General features: G+C 40.7%; 1 protein-coding gene across 1 annotated transcript in view; it reads left to right on the forward strand.

The window, feature by feature from the left end:
* Nucleotides 1-7,648, forward strand: part of RPS6KA2 (ribosomal protein S6 kinase A2) — a 157,031-nt gene extending 149,383 nt beyond the window's left edge. The window contains exons 18-21 of the mRNA XM_053973455.1: nt 51-127; nt 2,623-2,740; nt 3,688-3,825; nt 4,202-7,648. Coding sequence (XP_053829430.1) covers nt 51-127; nt 2,623-2,740; nt 3,688-3,825; nt 4,202-4,327 — 459 coding nt within the window. The 3' untranslated portion in view covers nt 4,328-7,648. The remainder of the gene's footprint in view (nt 1-50; nt 128-2,622; nt 2,741-3,687; nt 3,826-4,201) is intronic.
* Nucleotides 7,649-22,072: the final 14,424 nt, after the last annotated feature.

Here is a 22,072-nt window from a genome sequence, read left to right on the forward strand (position 1 = left end):
TCGGGAATGCAGATTAACCTATTTTCATCTCTCTCTTTTTTTCCCCACAGGTCCTTAAACGCCAAGGTTATGATGCAGCCTGTGACATTTGGAGCTTGGGGATCCTGCTGTACACCATGTTGGCAGGGTGAGTGATGAGGTTCTCCTAGAGCAACAGTCTCCAGTGGGCTCAGTACTGATTAAACCTGAAAGGAGTCACAGATAGGGATTCTGGCCTCCTTGAGAGGTGTGTTCAGTTATATAAAGCCAGAAAATAGATGTCAAAACTTAAAATTAGAATAAGTTTATTTTAGGATGCATAAATGTCTTTGATGCTTGACAAATTGTTGAGGTTTTTAACAGAAAGTGCCTATATGCACTGACACCTAGACTCCCAAAGGGTTCACTCATGACTTAAGCAGTGGGAAAGTCTTCCATTAGGAGAGATGCATAGGAGTTTGAAGAGCCTCATCATGTTCATCTTATCCTTGGAAGAATGTTAATTCATTCTATTGATACATGTATTCTTTTCAGCTTCATTATGCTTCATTTGTTATTGTTATTTTTATTGAAGTGTCTGAGCACCTTTAAAAGCTAAAAAAAAAAACCACTCAAACATAATTTTCAGATACTGTTTTCAAAATGGGATTCAGAAAGTAAACTAAGAGATCAACAAGAATAGCTGAAGAGTGAGAGGTACTTGGCAAAAATACCCCTACCAATGTGTTGGCTAAAATGAAATATTAACACAAGAAGATCCAGGGAAAGACATAGATTGAAATAAGCAGTGAAGGATAGGAATAAGATGTTCTGGGATGATTGGGAAACAGTGTGCAAACCCAATCTTGAGTTACCAGGCTCTGAATTTCATTTCTCAGACTATGGTATGTGCACATTTATCACACCTAAGCACAGCTTGCAACTTTTCAGTGACCTCTCTAAACTGTTTAATCTATTTCATGATCATTCAGCTGTGACAAGAAGATTGGATTAATTCTTAGGTTTTCTACAGAAAACAAAGATTTGGACTCTGACTTTCTGTTATTCTGCTATTTGTGGATTGTAGAAAAGGTGCCAGCAATCTCTATCTCATCTATTTTATTCTTGACTACACATGTGTTCAAGGTCAGCTGAAATATATCAAGACTTTATGGGGAAGTCTCCTAATCTGCTGGATCTCCAAGAACTTGCTTCTATTTGGCTGATGCCCATGGCTGCTACACAGCTGGAATCAGTAAAATAAAATTAACATATTACCCACAGTTACATTTGTTTGGATGATTATATTCAAAATGCTTCTTTATTGAGTATGAAGAAAAAAAATCCAAATATATTTGAATCAGAAATACAAATAGCACAACTTAGTGGATATTCAGTTTACTGACAGGTGCCAGTAACTTGTATCTTTCTTTTTCTGCACACCAGAGGAAATAATAGTAACACAATCAATTGAGAAATGCTTTTTTTAGGTGCCACCACTGCATTTATGAATTTATGCATTTATGAATGTTCTTCCTCACCAGAGGAGATTAGTAGGAACTGATAAGTACTTACATCCAGGACTTTTTTCTCCTCATATAATCACTGTGAGCAGAGAGGGCTCTGTGAGCAGATAGCCAGGACTAGAGCACAAGCCAGGGATCATATTAATGGAGCTAATGATAGACCTCAGAGTTTTGGCAGTCCTTAACTCTTACTGCATCCCTCCTGATAGCTATAGATTGTAATAATATTGTGTATCTCTTTGGGCTGAACTGCTATGAAGACTGAAATGTTTTTGAAAATGAGAAAATACAGCATGAGGAATTGAATTTGCTATCAGAAACCAAATGGGATAGGAAGCTGTGGCTAAACCAACTGTTAAACAATCTAAAAACTTCTCTAGCAAATTTGAAAAAAAGACAGATTGAAGGAAAAATATAAAAATCCAAAATACCTACTTCTTCTAAACCTACACAGCTGTTCAAGATTGCAGAATGAAATTTGGCCTGGTAGATATTAGTCAGCTGCAAAAACTTTCTCTGTTGTCACTTTCTGAAGACAGAAAGTCTGTCTGCATATGACACTGATTTTGTCACAAGCTGGGTGCATGTTACAAGTCATTTCTGACTGGGTGGACAAGGAAATAACCTGTTGCAGGTAATTTATTTTGCCCAATTGACTTGCACATTAGAGTTAACAAAGCATTGCAAAATAGATTAGAAAGGGTTCTTTTTTCTTTTTCTTTTTTTCTGTTTCAGACCGTATTTTTTATGCTTTATAATTTTTTTCCTTTCTTGCTGTTACCAAGGTACCGGTAACTGGCAATAAAGCTGTTGGCAATAAAGCAGAGTTAAAACAAGAGGTAAAAACCTGACTATTTTAATGAAGAATATTCCATTTCTAAAAAATTGTAACAGAACAAAAATTTAAAAAACAATTAAAGAATTTGTCTTTTCCTCTACAGATCAATATAAGGAACCACCAGTCTGTGTAGTTTGAGTGACAATGAAGCAGCAGTATCAGTGGTACATTCTGGAACTAAATTCCCATTGTAATCATTGGCAATTAATACTAGAACCTAGAAATCATGTACTTGCAAATTACATAGTTTTCTCTCGCTTTTTTTTTTTTTTTTTTTTTTTTTTTTTTTTTATAATATAGATTCACTCCTTTTGCAAATGGTCCAGATGACACCCCGGAGGAGATTCTGGCCAGGATTGGCAGTGGCAAATATGCTCTTACAGGAGGAAACTGGGATTCAGTATCTGATACTGCAAAGGTCAGTGAACCCTTTCTCAGATTTTCTCTCAAGATTTAAACACCACAGAACTCTTTTTTTTTGGTGCAACTGCACTTCTAAAAGACGTGTAGGTTTGTCAAAGCCACACTTGTATAGTCTATGCAAGAATCACCTTTTTGCTTCTCAGTTAACCAGGAGCAGGCAGTTTTGATTCCTTACATTTCACAGTTTAGGCTGCCCATCTATCACAAAGCAAGGAAAACCCTGTGAGAAAAAAAATCATCTCATTCTGAGATCTTTAGTGCATGAAGCTGTGCACTGGTCTGTGAGACAGGTAAATGGGCAGGAAAGCTGCAAGCTTCCACTTGCCCAGCATTAATCAGAAGCTTTGACAGGCTTTAAAGATTCTTGCAAGAGATTTCATTTTTAGCAACTGTTAGTATCCAATGGAAGAACATTGATGCTTTCTACCACAAAACTGCAAGCAATCCTAATAGCACATTAATCTTGCTACCAGCACCTATGAGCCTCACAGTGGATCTTTTTATCAGCTGTCCAGTTTTGAAATTAAAATGTTTAGATGTTGTAGAACTAACCTAACTGAACTTTAGTTACCTGAGTGTTGAGTTTCTCTTCTAAGTTTCTCTTGTAAGCATGCTTTGAGGTCAGTGAGGAGATGCCTGCAGATGGCATCCTCTCCCTAGGTGCTCATCACTCCTACAAGGTCACCAGTAATTAACAGTTACTCAATGAGATGAATGCCCTCCACATTATGTTTTGACTGGATTATTAGCTGAGAGTTGAACATTACACTTGAAACTTTTGAAGATAAGACCTGACACTTAAAGACCATAAAGCCTGTCTGAAGTGCATCACTCTCTATTGGACATGCTAATGATGACACCGCCAACAGGAAGATCTTAGAAAAACCTGCACAGCTGTTAATTACTTTCTCCCTTGTACTGCTTTCTTCCTTTTCAACCCAGGACATTGTGTCCAAGATGCTTCATGTAGACCCTCATCAGCGCCTCACAGCAGTCCAAGTCCTGAGACACCCATGGATAGTGAACAGGGAGTACCTGTCTCAAAACCAACTCAGCAGACAGGATGTTCACCTAGTTAAGGTACCTCCTACACCCTTCCCTCATCCTTGCTTGCAGAATGAGCTGTCATTTGTGTAAATAGTCTGAAAAGTGATAAAGGAGTTGGGAAAATTACTTGCCACAGAGGCTAAATTTAATATGGCACTGTATTGACTGTATTTTTGACTGTCACCTGCTCAGGATTTTTAACTTTAGGCTGCATTGTAATAACCTGGTGGCACATACAGCTCTTCACCATTTTGAATCTGAGACAACTCTAGCTGTCTGCCAGCCTAAATGGTATCATTTCATGGAAATTGTGCATGTGTGACAGTTTTTTAGGATACTGAACAGAGGAAGGGAAAAGCATCAAAGAAATTAATTTCTGCTCAAAGTTTTCTCTTTCTCTGTTTTACAGGGTGCAATGGCAGCCACTTACTTTGCTTTAAACCGTGCACCTCAGGCACCGAGGCTGGAGCCTGTATTGTCCTCCAATCTGGCTCAGCGGCGAGGCATGAAAAGACTTACCTCTACCAGATTGTAGCACCACCCCCAAAAGGCCTCCTTGAAAACCCACAGTTTATTATTTGACAAATTCATCTTTACTTGGCTAGCAGAACCTTTTCGGACACCCTGCAGATGAAATTGCCAGAACTAGCAGAAGCCCACGTAAGGCAAAGTTCTCATTTGCTACATCTTTTCTTTTACATTCCACCCAGGGTCCTGAGTTTAACAACTTCACAAAGATGTGCCAGTTTTGCCAGTAGCTCTGTTTCTTTACTGAGATAAAGCCAAATAAAATAGGCAAGCTCCATCCTTTCCACCCTAGGAAAACTATTTTTGAGTCTGTAAGATGTTCCATGGGAACAGTTTTCATTTTGTTTCTCAAGAAAAGCACTTTTTGCTACGACAAGAGCAGTCGGGTTAGAATGCTGTTCCAGCACGCGTCGTGATGAAGTGACTTGGCTGGTCACCAGTGACATCTACTGATCTCCACTCACCCCAGGAAGAGTGAAGGCTGCAGAGATACATGACAAATACCTTATTTGAAACAAGTGCTATACAGCATGAGGTAGAGAGAGCTGGTGGTGGTGGAAATACCTTCTGTTCTTGAGGAATCTTTGCACTTTGCCCCTGCCTTCTCTGGAATGAAGCTAGCACCTCTCAAGGAGAGTGTGCCACCAGCTCTGACTTGCTCAGAAGTCTCAGAAAGCAAAAAACCTCCGAGAAGCTCAGTCTTCAGAGGGAAAAAATGGGTCTTATGAGACTGTGGGAAAGCATTCATGTAAAGCAGTGTGAGTAGGAGCCTGTGGATCAGGCAAGAGAAAGGTGCCTGGTCTTGGCCAGCAAGCAGGTCTGGAGGATTAGGGGAGGGGGCTGGGGAGCTGAACAAAGGCAGGGAAAGGTGTTGAGGATAGTAAGGCAAAACAATCCAAAGGCAACTAGTGTACAAGTGGCTGGGGGCAGACTGTGGCTCCCTCTCAAAGCAGGGGGCAGTCCCCCTTCAGTGACTGGTGCAGAAGACAGTGGGTGGCCGGGCTGCCAGGGGCCAAGTGGGTCGATGCAGCCATCCTCCCACACCATCACCCGGTCTGCTCACCGAGAGCCGTTCTGGCAGGACAGAGTGCCACACTGGAGCAGGAGAGGCCGTTTCCAGTCACTGCTCCCTGCCCTGCCCTGGCTGATCAGCCAAATCTGCCTCCATCACCCAACATGTCATGTCCCTGCCTGGGTGTTCTGCTCTAGCAGAGCTAAACTCCCCATGCCACATGTGTGCAGAGAGTAGCCACTTCTGAAGAGTTCAGCCAACTCTGTTACAAGCTTTAATAATAATAAATTATGAGGAGAAATGGGAGGATGCTCTGCTTTTATATTTATATGAATATGTACATGTGTATTTATATACATATAAAACAAAAATTCTGTGCCCTAATACCTGGATTTTCCAGGTCCAGGGAAAGAAAACTTTTGTTGAAATGGTCTCTGCAAAACGGACTTTTTTCTCATTCCCTGGTTTCAAAGAAAGCAAGCAAGGTTTGTGGTGCCAGATGTGAACTATTTTTTTATTCCTTTTCTTACCCATCTTGGCTTATTGGTGGTCACAAGCTGACCAAGATTCTTCTTTGTACGGCTTTTGTTAATTTTTATTTTCTGAGTGAATTTCGTCACCTCAGATGCTTCGTGGGAAAAGCTACTGTACTGTGTTGGCTTTTTTCTGTTGTGACAGGGGAGAAAAAAAAAAAGAAAAATGTGAACATGGAGCTTCATACGCTAGACATGGTAATTTTTGCTTGCTGGGTAGTTTGTGCATCTCGGTGCTGAACTGGAATTACCAGATCACTGCCTCAGATTGTCCAAGGGGTTTCATTTGCTATAGTAATATTCTTCCTAAAACTATCTCTGCTTCAGTGTTGACTGAAGTTTGTTTGTTTGCATTAGTCTATTTTTAAATTTAAATTTATTCTCTAATAATTTAAACTGATATTTAATGTTCAAGTTCATGTGCTGTGCACAGAGGATCACTGCAAAGCAGCTCTCCGTAAAGCCCTTCTCTTTTCTAAAATAAACTATGCTGTGAAACTTCGCACAGAAGCTGAGTTGGCTGGGACTGATGAGTGCAAACGCACAGGTGGGTGTCTATGCTTGTGTACACAGCAGCCCACATTCTCTCCTCTGGCTAAGCTGTGCTCAGTGTCAGCTTTTTGTTGCCTCTAGAATTTTCTGCTTGTTAGAAGTCGAGTCTCACACATTTCTGCTAAGAGCACACCGCAAGGATATCCACTGGCAGGGATATCCTGGCTGGTGCAGAACAGCTCTGGCCCGGCCTTGTTTCCCTTGAAATGACTTCTGTCCTGGAAGAAGGCAAGGTGGGCACAAGGATGCAAAGGGCAGCCTGGAGGGAGGGCTGGATTTTCTGGGGTCCCAGCTGATATGTGCTATTGGAACAAAATGTATTTTTAATGGTCGGAGTAATTGTATTGTATTGTATATGGGCAGAAAGACTGATGAAAATGTTATGTACAGTTTTTGTCTCCCTCTGAGATTTCCTGGTCATCTTGCATTGCTTCAGTTTGCTTTCTCTCACAACCACCGGAAAAAGTCGCATTCCTTCTAGATATACCCAGTCTTAATTCTTTAAGCATTTTTTTTTCAACTGAATATTACTGTAGGCCAAGCTTACAGGATGTTGTTCTTCCCAAAGTTTAAGGGTTTTAATCTATTCCTGACTTTCCTCTTTCTAACCCACCAAATATTAACATAGAGACACATAGGGACTCATACATCTTAATGCTTATTAATTACTTTATAAGCCTAGAAATAATTATCAGCCCATACATATAATGGGCTTTGTTTATTAAGATTTTGTTGCCACTGCATCCAGATGTGTGCACATATGTGTCTGTATGTAAACACATGCACAAAAAGCATTGTCCAAATAAAGGTAGAAGTGTAGTCAGAGGTGGAGGTGATACTCAGAGAGTTTTGTCTGCAGTGTTCTTTGAAATCTGTCATTGATAATGGTAATGATTACTCTGGGTATAGAAAAAAAGGCTGTGCCCATCCATGGAAGAAACTTCCCCATCCAGTCTCCCCTCTGCCCCAGATGTGCATCCCTATGCACTTCCAAGAGCAGATCAGTCTCCCCTCTGCAGTCCTGCCATGGGAGGTGCTTTTCTGAGGGTTTTCTGACCTGTTTCAGTCAAGTGAACCTAATAAAACCTTTTTCACTGTCAGTCTTGTGGATCCAGCTCACTTGGACTGAAATACAAGAGCCACTATCAGCAAATCCAAGGGAGGCAGAAAAGGAGGAATATGCCACTGGCAGTCATTATTTCAGATTGATAGCACCCACTGGTTCCCCTGGCTCAGCTGGATCCTGGAGGGGATGCTAGGCTGTGGCTGTGGCCTAATTACTGCAATGGCTGCTTTTACACCAGCATCTCCTTTCTAGACTCCTGGCCATGATATAGCTCAGTAATAAGCACTTTTTTTCCCCTTTTTTTTCAGGGAGAAAACAGAAAAAGCCTCTCTCTTTCTCTCTCTTTATATAACCTTAAGAGACTTCTGCTAAATGTTATGTTTAACTCCTGAAAGTCTAAAAGTCTCTTTTAATTAGAACATACCATCTTGCAAGTTTTTAATCCATAAAGTGACCTAGTGCCTTAGGCTATCACAAATATTGTAGTTACATTTTTAACCATCAAGCTGCACAATGCAATGAGTGACCCAGTGTACCTGTCACAGACATATTCAGCTCATCTGGCGGCCCACTTCAAAATCCGTCACAGAATAGTTAGGATTGGAAGGGACCTCTGGAGCCCATCTAGTCTAACCCTGCTAAAGAAGGTTCACTTAAAGCAGGTTGCCCAGGACCATATCCATGCAGGTTTTGTTGTTCAGCCCAGGAGAGAAGTGTCTGCCCAGCAAGGAGGAGGCAGATCCCCACATTTTGCAGAACTGGACCCCACCTCTGCAACTCCAGGATTCTGAAGAAGCCAAATGGCCCTGATGAAGAATATCATGGGAAGCGTTACCCAGTTCCTACACAGCACACTGCTTGTCTATATGGCAGAGGTGTGGGAGATGCTGCTCAAAGGGAGAGCTGACCTCTGCCCCAGCCCCTCATGAATTTTCACTTATTTAAAAGCTGTTTAACTTTTTCTAAGCAAGCAAGATAGCATTTATAAAGCCTATTTCAGCAAATGACAAGTGATCCTCACAGACACGTTGTTATAAATCTCTACATTTGAAAAATAAGTCTACCTGAGAATAGGTTTTGTTTTTCAGAAAAATAATTTTCTTCAGCTCCCTGAGAGCCTAGGGTGCTGGGGGTGGCCCAAGCAGAGAGAGCTGAGTGAAGCATGTCTTGCGTGACAGAACATCATGACATCACATGTCACACTCATACAAGGTACAGATTGTGTGTTCCTGTACTTCATCTAACCCTGGATGTAATACTGGGCACTCTTTTCAGCCAGACTCTTTCAGCTCTCTCCAGCAACCTGTACCCAGCTCTGGTACCTCTGAATATATCCAAACCTCAGTCAAGTATGCAATTGCTGTGTGTCTGTGATATGAATTATGACAGGGCTTGGCTCATTCCCTAAGCCATGGATGGCACAAAGGTAATATGCTGCTGCTCTACTGATCTTACACCAGCATATGCAAGTGCTGACACTAAAAATGGCAGGCAGTCACTTTCTCTTACTTCAGCTGCTCATCTGTCATTTCACACCTCCCTTAGCCAGGTCACCACGGGGCAAAGCAAATGTTTGTGTGTCAGAACAAATGGCTGGGGACAGCAGGAAGGCAACAGAACCAGTTAAGCCAACAGTGCTGTCAACACATTGGAATGGCTACAAGTTCAGTGTCACCTCTGTCCCTTTGTTGCTGTATTATGCTGAGCAGAGACCAGGTATGGCTCAGAGTCAGGGCTATAAATTATGTGATTTTTGTACAGCAGCAGGTTCCCAGTGCCAAGCCCTGTGCACAGAGAGGGAGGACAAGTCCAGGCTTCTGAAAATTGCCCACAAGTTCATACAAACTCCCTGTAACCAGAAGGTGTAGGGCCACAGATGGCATGTCATGGGGAAATAATGTTGATTGTATGTATTTTTGCCACTACCTTAATAAAAGTGATAGAAAAACCCCAGGGTTTGTTTTTAAATCATCCATTTTTGCAGAGGAAATTCTTGATTTTGGGGCATGCTACAGCCTTCTCTATCCCTAGAAGGAGTAAGGCAGTCAAACACAGAAGATACAGCAGATTACTATAGCAAAACATATATTGTAGCTTTCACTGGAAAATTATTTTTAGGCAGGTGTTTTGAAGCCCTCTCTTAGGATGCGTGTATCAGAAATGCCAAAGCACATATTTAGAAGCAAAATTCCCTTGTTGAACATCCAGAAATGACACCTTTAAGCAAGAGCCATGTGAGCTCCACACTCATGTATCTGAATCCTAAAAGACAGGCAAGCAGCACAGCCCTTCCGACATTCCTTATATTAAAATAAAAAGGCCTAAAATAATGTTAGTAAGATGCTTTAGTATAATACATTAAAAAAGAAAAAAAAAAAAATGTGCAAGCCCGTTTTTCTTCTTCTCTTTTGAAGTATACGTCATTGTCCTTTAGAAGTGTATATTCTTATCTCCTAGCTGACCCTGATACTGAAATCTTGTGTTGCCTGAAAACACTGCAGCTAAGCTTCTTCTGGTACCTCAAGTCCTGTGTGAACACAGTCCCACACTCCTCTCTCCATGTCCACAGGAGACACACAAAATTGTACACCCTCTCCTATTCTGAAAGTTAGCAAAAACATGAGAATTTAAACTCAGAAGATAAAATGAAGTTAAAAGTGAAGTTCTCAGTGTGTACAGAACTAAAACTCATAGTATTCAGATGAAGGATGGATTGAAGCCTATGCAGAACAAAAATGTTACAGAGTAAATAAGGTTACAGTAATTCTTAGAGCCAAATTTTATCTAAACTCTCTTCATACATTTTTGTGAACCTAGACCTTGCATTTCCAAGTGCAACTAGGTGACAACACATGTATGTCAGCCAGCATCTGATTATGCACATCATCACAAGGCTAGCACATGAAAATATTTTGCAGCCTGAAGTTTAAAGTCTAAAATTAAGGGTTTTGCCCTTTTTGTCATCCTGTATTGTGTAAACCATGATGTTCAGCATTGAACTATTCAACCACTACTTCTTGCTTTGGTATACATAATTGCAGAGTCAACTTGTGCTCCATTATGCCTCCTAAATGGATGTTATGGACATATTTTTCAGAGATGCTTTAGCCTGAAAGGAAAATGAAAATGCATGACCTCTTTGATGAAGGCAAATTTTGAAAGGAGAGGCTAGAAAATACACATTTGAAGTGCAGAAAATGAAAAACAGTTGCAAAAAGATTGTTTCTGATTTGATACTCAGAGCCAGATCTTGCTGCCTTCATTTCTGTGTTAATTCCTTAATCCATATGCACCTTCAGTGACCCTGGTGGGAGAGCTCGAAGTTCTCTTTCCTGTTGCAGTAGTGGAGTCTGGCCATTAGGTGATGATGTGTGTAAGGAATTTACTTCGGTAGTACTAAATTGACAAAATATGAACCATGATCTAGCACTTTGTTTACAGGCTCCATATTCATGTTTACAAAATTATGATTTCTGAGACTCATGCTTTTTATGTTTCTTGTATTAAAAGGGCAGCCAGTGTACAGATATTTGTTATGTTTACCAGCGTTTTTGAATAGATTTTTTTATAGTACATGGTTTTATGAAGTGTAATATTTTTATAGCAGAATGATGATCTTTGGACTTTCTATATTGTTACCTACAATTGTTTGCAAACAAGCTCTTTGCTCCTTATTTTCTGTGCACTGTATCCCATGTTGCTGCTGCTAATGTTGCTGGCCTCAGCTGCTGCTGCCCCACCATGACGTGGGCCGATGGTATTGTGAAACTGTGCAAACTAACTTCAAAGAGCTGTGATTGTGCTGAAGGGCTGGCTGCATGCTGGGTTCCTCCTGGCAGGAGGGATGGGGAGCTGCACCCTACCAAGGCAAGAGTTTACTGTGGATGGCCCCCAAGGAGAAGCCTCAGTGCTCACCTTTGTCTGTATTCTGCCATTTTGGTTTGGCATGCCCATCCTTTCCTTTCTTTATAAAGAAATAAAAAGAAAAACATAAAAGGATCCTGCTTGTTTTTACATCATTCCTTTCCAGTCCCCGAGCACTGGCCATATTTGAATGCCATGTGTTGGTCACAGTAAAAGCCCACAGCTACCTGTTCAAATTATACCTGGAACTGTTATCTCTGTGCAGCCTGAATACTCAAACCTCTGTTTTGGGAAGCAACAAGTAAGCCTTTAAAGCCCATCATTCACACAGTTCATCCACTAGACAAATTTAGGATTTCAGAGCCAGACAAATGAGTGCTTTCACACAAGCTGCCTCAGCATGAATTTCCCTTGCCCCCCTTGAGATCTTCCAAGGTACCATTCCTCTGGAAGCTGCTGGTCTCTGGCAAGCAGCCGGCATAGCCTTTTCTGTTTGCTGGACTTACTAGTGACCACAAAAGCAAAATCAACCCCTCCTACTCTGAGGGGTTGGTTCTGCTTCCCTGACATTACATCTGAGCCTGCACACAGTTACACTGGCGTTCACATCTGGATTGCCATCAGACCTGGCAGCATCACAAAGGTGGTGAGTCTGGCTCAGGGTCCTTGCAGGAACAGCATGTGGTACCAGAGATGGACAAACAGCATATGATTTAGGTCCAAGCAAGCATAACTGAGCAAACTTGGATTTCAAGAATGTTGTTCATAGAATTTCTGCTCTGACCATAGGCAGTCTCATGCCTCTTTTCTCCTGCCAGCTGCTCCTGTCCTACTCCCACTTCTGTCCTTCCTTTATTTTCTCTGTTCATGAAAGTTCCTGTTCCTTTAGTCCTCATGGTCCTTCATCACTGGGCCATGCATGTCCCTCCCCATCCCCTTACTCTGCATCTTGGCATCTACCATGAGCTGTTCCACCTCTCTCTTACCATGTTTCTGCCCCACAAGCCCATCTTGTGGGTTTATAGCCTCTTCTGTTAGGAAGGCAAATAAATCTGGTACACCCATCTTTATAGGCCCAGCAGTTGAGGCTTCTCTGGAGAATCACAATCATATACAAGAACATCCAAATAGGAAAACTGAAGAGGAAAAAAAAGAAAAAAAAAAAAAAAAAAAAAAAAAAAAAAAAACAAAAAAAAAAAAAAAAAAAAATCCCAAATCTAGGCTTTCTCTTTCATTCCCACTTCTAATTCCTCTTCTAATATGACCATGACCAAGAATGAGCCAAGTTCATCCATTGTTGGACACACATTAACTTTTCAGAGGACCTGGTTAGGAAGCCATGGGTCATGCCAGACCCTCGGCAGGCAGATGATAGTCTTTCCCTCCGATGCTAGAAAATTAATAAATGAGATATCTGAGAGGAAGGCTTTCCAGAATATACTCAAGTGCCTAATCAAGACACAGCCATTTTAGGAAACTTGTATTGGCAGCCATCTTAAACCTCTGCACATAATGAGAAAGTAACCATGCTTTTTTTCCCCTGAGGTACACACTTAAAATTAAAAAAAAAAAAAATCAAAACAGTAGCCAACAACTCCCCTCCCACTTGTAATTTTGCTCTTTAGTCAACATTCATTTCTTTCTTACATCTTTCCCCTCCTTTATTCCATCCCACTTCACCCCCTTTTTATGTCCCACAACAATGTACCATGGGAATTGTCCCGAGGCTCAGAAAATCCTGTTGAATGCCTGATTAGCATCATCTTCAAGGGCAGCACAGCTGCTGGCTGAACACCTCAGGCAATACAGCAGAGCAAACAAGAGGCAGTAACAATAACAACTAATGTCTGAAGATCACAAAGATTTTGCATTAAAAGTTGTGACAAAGAGCGGAAGACAAGGATTTTAGTCTATGTCCAACTTTTCACGTTACTCATAGATAACTTCAGTACATTGTCTGTTAAAGGTGCCATACTCCAGCTGTCTGGAGACAAGATAGAAAAAAAAAAATTATCTGTCCATTCATCTAGATGGACAGGACCTATTTGTTTTTTTTCCAAAACAACCAATGCTGGCCTGAGATCAATTCCATTTTTTGTTGAGGAAATTAGTTTATTAAGAGGCTGGTGACTCACCATCTGTGGTAAGCCTGTGCATTGTTTTGGCTTGGCACACTCCTGCCTAATTGAGTCTTCCTGTCCTTCAGGGTCTGTGGTCACTCGTAAAAACAACTGCAGCTGTAAAGCCTTACTCTTTCCCTACTAGAATTTTGCAGCTTCAATTTTAATGATAGTCTCCTTGCTAGGGCATGCAAAGGAAGACTAGTGATTTCCAGGGCATTTAGCCAGACTTTCTAATGTCACATTGTTGTCTGGGCTCTTGTCTCTGTCGTAAATTCTGTTATAATCAGTTATTTACTCATCCATTTATTTATTTCACCTGTTGGTACTAAAAGGGAAGGGAAGGGAAGGGAAGGGAAGGGAAGGGAAGGGAAGGGAAGGGAAGGGAAGGGAAGGGAAGGGAAGGGAAGGGAAGGGAAGGGAAGGGAAGGGAAGGGAAGGGAAGGGAAGGGAAGGGATTATCAAATAACAAGTATAAAAGCCGTTCCTAATAATGCATAGTGACTGTTAAAGAAGGTGCTTCTCCAGGGAAAACACTACCCCACTCCTCTCCTCAGCTTCAAGATGGTCAATATTAGCAATTCCCAGAAGAAATATTTTTGCTAACCTAAACACTGAGGATTACATCTAGTGAGACTTTTTCCAGCTCTGTGACAACCACTGCTGTAGCAGCCTCCTCGAGGAATGATGTGGCAGAAATTTGTGCAGAGCAGCCACTGAGTATGGAAGTGCTGCATAGCAACACCCATCAGGGCACCCTCCTGCAAAGTGACAGTCCCTCTTTTAGTCCAAAGAGCATTAAATAAGCCTACACTGCTGGAAGCTTGCATCATTCTCCCAGGAGGTTGTTGTGTCGGTCTGACCAACCCAGCCTAAGGAAGGAGCTGATGGGGTTCCCTGCCCTGATCTTAGCAAATGCTGGGATCACAAAGTTTCCATGTGATGCAGAGATGATGCTCCCACGGCCTCCTCCTGAGCTTTCAGAGAAAAGAAGGAACTGCTTTCAGCAGGTTATAAAAATGTACTTCTGCACAGCCTTCAAGGGGGACAACCTGAGAAAGAAAGCAGCACCAAAGTCACAGAGGGGGGTCACAGTAAGGGCATTGATCTATTCCACATATCTTCTTGGTTTGGTTTTATTGAACTTCCTGCTATGTGTGAAAAGTTTGGCTTCCACTCTGCAAGGGCTAACACTCCCTCTGTGTGCAGGGCAGACACTACAGTCCAGCCCAGGTACCAAGGAGCAGTAGCTTTTGGATAGAGTATTTAATTTATACGGCACTTGGTGTGAAAAACAAGATATCTCTTGTAAAAAACAAGATCGCTTTTGTGAACTGAAGCTGTAGAATCACCAGCTAACATTAATGTTCATTGGAAAGATCAATACCCATATAAGGGTGAATTTGGACATCTGTGGGACACAACATTTCAAATGTTTATAATATGAAAAAATCCTCTCTAAATAGTTTGGAGGTTGTCTATAACAACTCAATTCAGTTTGGTACATGCACATTTGGGTACATGAGTAAAATGCATCCATTCTTCTATAAGTATACACACTTGAATATTTACTTTTTTTTTTTTTTTTTCCTGTTAGCCCTTGTTCAAACCTATATGACTCTCTGCTGAGTCCTGAATGACTTTTTAGAACTCCACTATGACCTATTGCTTATTTCACTTTGATCCCAGTAGCTTTGGAAAGGACTTTGGCATGTTTACCTTCAAGTTACTCATCATGTATGCCCATGGTTTGTTTATACATTGCCTACTGAAATTTCCCCCTTTTTTTTTACCCAAGGAAATAGGCCAAAGTTGATTTCAGGGACCCTGATTGGATATGCATCACCAATTCAGAGACCTTTGGCTTCCTCTAGTAAGTCAGGGACATTGTATCTTAGAAACAATCTTGCTCTCCCATTTTTCCAGTGAGCAAGAGAAATGCCAGTCCATTGAGAGAAAAACTGACCTGAAGTTTAAAACAACTGAGGATACTGTAATTAGACTGAAGTGAGCCCTGGTGTAATCATGCATTTCTGTCTCAATCATGATAATCAACTTTTTGTTTTTCCCCTAGAATAAGCCTACCAATATTTATGTTCAGTTTTCCAGTGGCAGTAGTTTAGGTGGTTGTTCTTTAACTGGGGAAGGACTGAAAGAGGAGAAAAGCACAGAACTGTACTTTTCTATCAGGTATGATCCCCTGCTCCTGGCCATGCTCCAGCCTCTCTTAGGTTGTTTAGACTGAGGAGAGCAAAGGTTCCAGGAAAGAGCATACAGTAAGTTAATTTATTAGTAGCAAACCATGCCAGAAACCTGTATTTTTTGTCACTTTCTACTCAATTTATACCATATGCAGCTCAATAAAGACCCATGAGTCCTGAAAAAAAAGATTACATAACTAAAATAATTGTCATTATTTACCACTGTCTCTCAGCTTTGACAGCTCCCTTTCTGCCATCAGTCAGAACCCTGACTCTATCCTTTTCCTTATAATCAGTGGATGTTTGTATTGGCCAAAGCACTTTAAGAAGGACATACAAATCTTGGGAGAAAATCAGTGATGAAATTTCTTCATAAAGCACAAGTGTTTCAGCACACACTTTGCTAGGCAGCAATGGAGAAAGCAAATCTCCTCCCAACCTTACTTGAGAAGTCCACGTCGCATCACTGATAGTCCTTCCTCAGAAACTGAAAATAGTTTTTTAAAACAAAATACAAAAGTATTTTTTCCTTGTTTTTTTTACTCCTGTGGGATTCATCACCAAGGCAGGTTTTCCAGGATGAGGAAACTCTGCTTTGCAGCCCAGTTTGACACCTGTTAGGAGGTACAGCCTGCTGAGAGAGCATCACCAGCCCTCCCGTTCTGCTCCTCTGGACATGATAACTGCAGCAATGAAGTGATTATATGTCATTTAACTCTAACAGAAGTTTCCTCAGCTCAGTGAAGGAGGTGAATTTTCAAACAATTTTATAAGAAAAGGCTCTCTTACCCCAGCTGACCTGATTTAGGAGTATAAAGTACAGAGTGCACCTGACTGAACAAGCAGCCCTCATCCCTTCCTTCCCAAACACAAGATAATCCTCCACAATTGCTCCAGGGATACCAGTAATGCAGTGGTGTGGTACTAGAAACAACGGTTTGGTGCTTCTTCTCACAGGGAAGTGGGCACATGACTATTAAAAATGACCATTTATTGTAACAACTTGTTTATTTCAGAGGATTTTGTAAGTTAAAAAACAAAGACACTTTTAAAGGTCCATTTATTGCATAGTAATCAATATATCCATGTAGCCCAGTACCTGTATCCACATTACCAACCGCAAGTATAAACAGCTTGTGAATAAACCCATTAATCAGACTTTTCCCTGTGTTTAAAACCTGATTTCTTCTAAACAGCCCTAGCAATATAGCTTTATGTTTAAAATTAGAATCTGAAATTATCTAATTTGAAGCAATATTATATATAAGTAAACTGCAAGATGAACTTCAGCCCAGAAAATGCCTTTAAAACACTTAGTATCAGTCTTCATGACAGTAAAACACGCATCAGTATAGCCATCATCGCTACACTTATTTCAGCAGGAAGTTGGCATATACAATTTCAGTTTCAATTTTGTCTCTCTCTTTACCATGCTGACTAATTGAGGACTGAAAGCAGTCTCATCATATAAAGGCCCCATCCTCCAGCTGCCTGAAGGTTCTGCTGCACTGCATATATGCAGTGCTACTCATGCAGGGGGCCTCCTTCATCTATATCTGGTTGACTTCTAGGAAAAAAAAAATCCCAGGAGAAAACTTGACCTTGAGAATAGCTGTACTGTAAGTTTAAGCAGGGGAAGATACTGTTTGGGGGTTTTTTTGTTTGTTTCTTTCGGGTTGGTTTGGGGTTTTCCCACCCTTCACACAAGGTTTGGTGCTGGCAGTGAGCCCAGCAGTGGGGAGCTGTCCCACCCTTGAGCAGTGGCCTCCAGCCCTCCCGGCTGCTTCTCAGGCAAAAGAACAGCCTCACTACAAAGCCAGCTACTTCTCTGCCACACTGCTGTACTCTGCTTCCCCTTGTCTATGATTTTGGACATAAGAGCTTTTCACAGCACAAAACTTGCTGTTTCCTATGCACGTGTGATATAGACCAGAGCCTGGAGCTGGCGTGGTTTCTACCTACAGAGTTTATAATAACAGGAATAACAATGCTAATAAAAGTTTCACGTATTCAGCCCCACCCACCTGTAATCTAGTCATGACAGGTCTTTTTGCACATAATGCAAGGGACAGCAGTGATAATTGCAACAACTGCCTGAAATGCTGGTCTTCTATGCTGACAAAATACTTTCATTTTTCGTTGTTATAGGTAGCACCCTTGCTTTAGTTCCTGCTGCCCAGCTGTTGCTTGGCTTGCCTACAATCATTGTTAATCACAATAGCTGCGAATTTGCCAATATTTATGTCTTGGCAATCAAAATTTTTTTCCAGATCCATTCTGCATCTTTTTACTTTTTTTTTAACTCTTGATTCTGTCCATTGCAATGCCCACATCATAGCGTTCTTTTGGCCATTCATAGAGCAGGGTCTTTTTCTAATGGTTTTGTAAGACCATTGTCTTATTTGCTGGGCCTCAGCTGGAAATATATGTTTTATTTTGCTATTTGATCCTACTCCAGATCCTACCATACTGCAGCTGATGAAATGCCTCTAGCTCCATAATGTGCTAATTTATCCTAATTTATCAGATTTTACCCATAAACTGTGGATCTCTCAAATGATATATGCTGGTTTTGTGCAATACTGTGCTCCACGGTCAGTCACAGTGAGAACTGTTACCTCTAAAAGCTGCAGCTATATTTTTCATCACTAAGTAGTTCTGAATTTCAGAAAGTGTTTTTTAAAAAGAGGTATAGATTCTTCTTGGGTTACTTAGGTTTTAGGCATTTATTTCAGTTTTTTTTTAGACTAATACTAAAGTCATATTTCTACTAGGATGCCTTCACAAACATGTCAGCACTGAGCATGCATTTTACAGATGTTATTCATTATTTCTATAACACAGACTCCCTTCTTAGTATTCTCAGGTGTTCAATCTACTTAGTTACTGCTGTGTGCTCCACATGGAATAAAACTACTCAAGTATCATGCCAGCCTGTAGGGATAATGTATTGGTAATCAAAGATGCAAAGAGAAATGCATGTGTCACATCAAGCTGTGCTCTCACTTGGCTCAGTTTGAGATTGCAGCTGATTAAATGTCATAGTGGCTCTAGTCAATCTTGTCTACCTACCATGGGATTTCTGCCCACTCTAATGAACAGGTATTTCATTACTAGGTCTAGGAAGACTGTCTAAGCAGTGTATCTTTTCTTCATATTTTTCTGCAACTTTGGAGCTACCTCAGCAGGGAAATATTAACTCCTTCAGTCCTGAAGTCACATTTTCTTTAACAACTCATTTACCTTTTGCTCCCCTGTCTGTCAAGCAACATTCCAAATAATGTTTTATTGCAGTTCTTTTCACAGATGGGAAAAGGCACCACTCTTACCCCCTAAAAAGATTTGTTAAGAATTGTATTAGATACATCCTTTAGCACTGACTTTATTGTCAAGCTTAACTATTGCATTAGTAGCATTAGTAGATTGCTCTGCAATGTCTGTTATTGCCAGGTAGGTGGAACACCATCGTGCACGTGCCTGAAAAGGCATGTCAAGAGGAAGACAGGAGGTGACTGAAAATGAGAAATATTGCAGGCTGTTTTACTTAGCAACTGGATCTGAATCCACTGAGGTCAAGAAATACTAATTCCTGAGGTGCATTTCTGGGATGACAACAGGAGGACACATTGCCATATGTCCCTTGCAGCTAGGAGGATTGCCCCTGCTACCTGCACACCCAGAAATGAGGTATGGGATATGGAGACTCCCTTTCTGAGGGAGAAGCAGCATTCATTTGCTGAACAGACCGATCATCCAACAGCTCACCTCCTCAGAGGGTAAAATTTAGATACCATTAAATATTATTAAAGCTCATACAGCTCTGGCTACCTTATCTATGTGTCCTTGTGGGCAAAACCACCAGCCCTGGGAGCACTAGCACTGAAGATTTGTGGAGCCAGGAATGGAGGAGGCAGGAATGCTCTCCTCCATCCCCCTAGCTGCAGACAGCAGTTCAGGAGAGTGCAGATGTGTGCTGGCAGCAAGGGATGAGGGGCTGCAGAACTGCTATCTACAGAAAGCCTCTGTTGCTAGAGTATCCCATGCAGAGTAACTGCTGCACAGCTTAGAGTCTATCAGCTAAAAACCCAAAGGGAACTCAGGCACACCAGCTTTCAAATTCAGCAAGGAAAGTTGTAGTTTAATGACTGACGGTAGCAAAAGTCAGTAAGTGAGTTAAAAATGTGGTGACCTGGCCAAAGGTTGAGGGAAAATAAGGAGAATAACAGGACAGCCAAATAATCTTCAGAAATCTCTCTTTGCAAAGGTCAGAAGTACAAGGCTAACATGAAACGAAAGCAGTGAGAATGTCAGGAAGAAATTCCAGGAAATGGCAGGCAGGGTATTTGTGAAGATAATCTAAGGGATAAAAGATTGCAGAGGACCTGTCTGTTTGAAAACCAAACCAGCTACAATTACTTGTTCTGGTCAGAAGAAAGACAGGAACCATCCTTCACCATACATGGCTTGTCTTATTCAAAAGAACATAATGGCCTAAAAATTAAAAGGGAACAAGTAAACAGCCAAAAGGACATATGAGGAGATGAAAATAAAGAAATGGGGTCAGCTTGCAGATAACAGAATCAGAAAGGTTGAGCTATGAAATCAGTTTCAACTACCATGGGACATAAAAGACAATTAAAGGAGTTAGATAAAAGCATTAGAAAATAAGACAAAGGAAGTTGCACTCATTAAATAATGCAGAAACAGACCATAAGAGATAAAAGCAGAAGTGTGGTAATAATAACCCAAAATACATATGAATTTAGCATGAAAAAAATAGGAAGAAGCATAGTTCAGACTAGGAAAAAAATAGGTGGAATATATTTTAGGAAAAAAATGTGTGGCATTTTAGGAAAAAAAATGTATTTTAGGAAAAAACCTAATGAAACTTGCTCTGAAATCCACCAGGCCCTCACAAAAGCAATTTGAAATGATCAGTTTGAGATGATCAGTGATTCTCCTCCAGGTCATGGAAGGACAGGGAAGTCCCGCACTGGAGAAGAGCACGTGTCTGAAAAGAAGAGGTTCACAAGAACTCAGCAAATTATAAGTCAAATGACCTAATTCTGACATTAAAACAAAGCAAAACAAAACAAAACACATCACAAAGAAAAAACTGCTTCAATACTTTATTAAATTACCAGTTAATGTTCACTCAGGGAACAACATGCTCAAAAGTACACTTAACATGGACTTCTCAAGAGCAACTCATGTCAAATCCAATCTAACTTCTCTATTGAACAGGCTAAAAGGGGTAAAAGAAAAGCTATGGATACATTAAGGTGATCTTTTGTACAGTTTTTGATATCCTTTAAAAAAGCTAAAAAAAGTATGCAAATAAAAGCTCTATAAATATATACAGAACAAAAGCAAACTTCAAACCCTTGCTAGCTGGTTTTGTTGTGTAACTGGTAGAACCTGTCATGTGGGACTGCTTTCTTCTGGACACGTTTCAGGTTAATGATTTTTCCATTAACTGCTTTGAAAACAAACAAACAAAAAAGTGAGATACTCTCAAAATTGGAAAAGAGTACTGAATTGCTGGTAAGGCTTTGACTGAGACATGGTGACCCTTGGCTATGCCTTAAGAAAGCTAAACACAAATGGAGTAGGCAAAAGGTTAAAAAATGTAATGGGTACAGCCTGTGGGAAAAGGCTAAAAGAACTTGTTTACTCCAGAAAGAAAAAACAATGCCTCCCAATGCAGACAGATTATTGTTTTGCTCCCTACATGGAGCTAAGAAAAAAAAAATTACAAATTTTCAGTAAAGGAGAATAAGACTACACTTTAAGCCTTATTATGTAAGGTTAAAAATTAGTTCTGTAACTGTACCTGCATTATTAATGACTGGCCATCTAGGATATGTGGAATTCTACCACATGAGGATTTTGTTTGAACATACTGATTTCCATAGAGCTTCCTTGTGTCAGTGCATGCATCAACTGGAATAAATGATTCCTTGATATCTCGTTCAGATTCACACTGCTGCTTTTAAATAGGAATCTAAGTAGTCTACAGAAGTATGCTAGGCTACATTTTGGCTTTTCATAATGCAATATGCCAAGGAGATTAAAATTCTTCCAGTCACATAGCAAAGGGAGGCGTTGTTGTGGGGTGTCACATCATATGCTGAATATTTATAGAAGGAGAGGTTACCCAATGCTTTTCCTCAAACCTGCTCCTCTCTAAGCAAACAATGAGGGAGGAAATGTGAAAAGAAGCTTTTTATTGGGACATTTTGGTACAGTTTTTGAGCACTTTGGGTTTGTTGTGTGTCTTTTGTGGTGGGTTTTTTTGTTTGTTTTTTTTTTGTTTGGGTTTTTTTTTTGCTGTTGTTGTTGGGTTTTTGTGTTTGTTTTGTTTTAACTTGTGATCCTGCAGGGAAGAGGGAAACAGAAGGAAG

This window comes from Vidua macroura, chromosome 3 (genome assembly GCF_024509145.1).
Source record: "Vidua macroura isolate BioBank_ID:100142 chromosome 3, ASM2450914v1, whole genome shotgun sequence".
Lineage (NCBI taxonomy): Eukaryota > Metazoa > Chordata > Aves > Passeriformes > Viduidae > Vidua > Vidua macroura.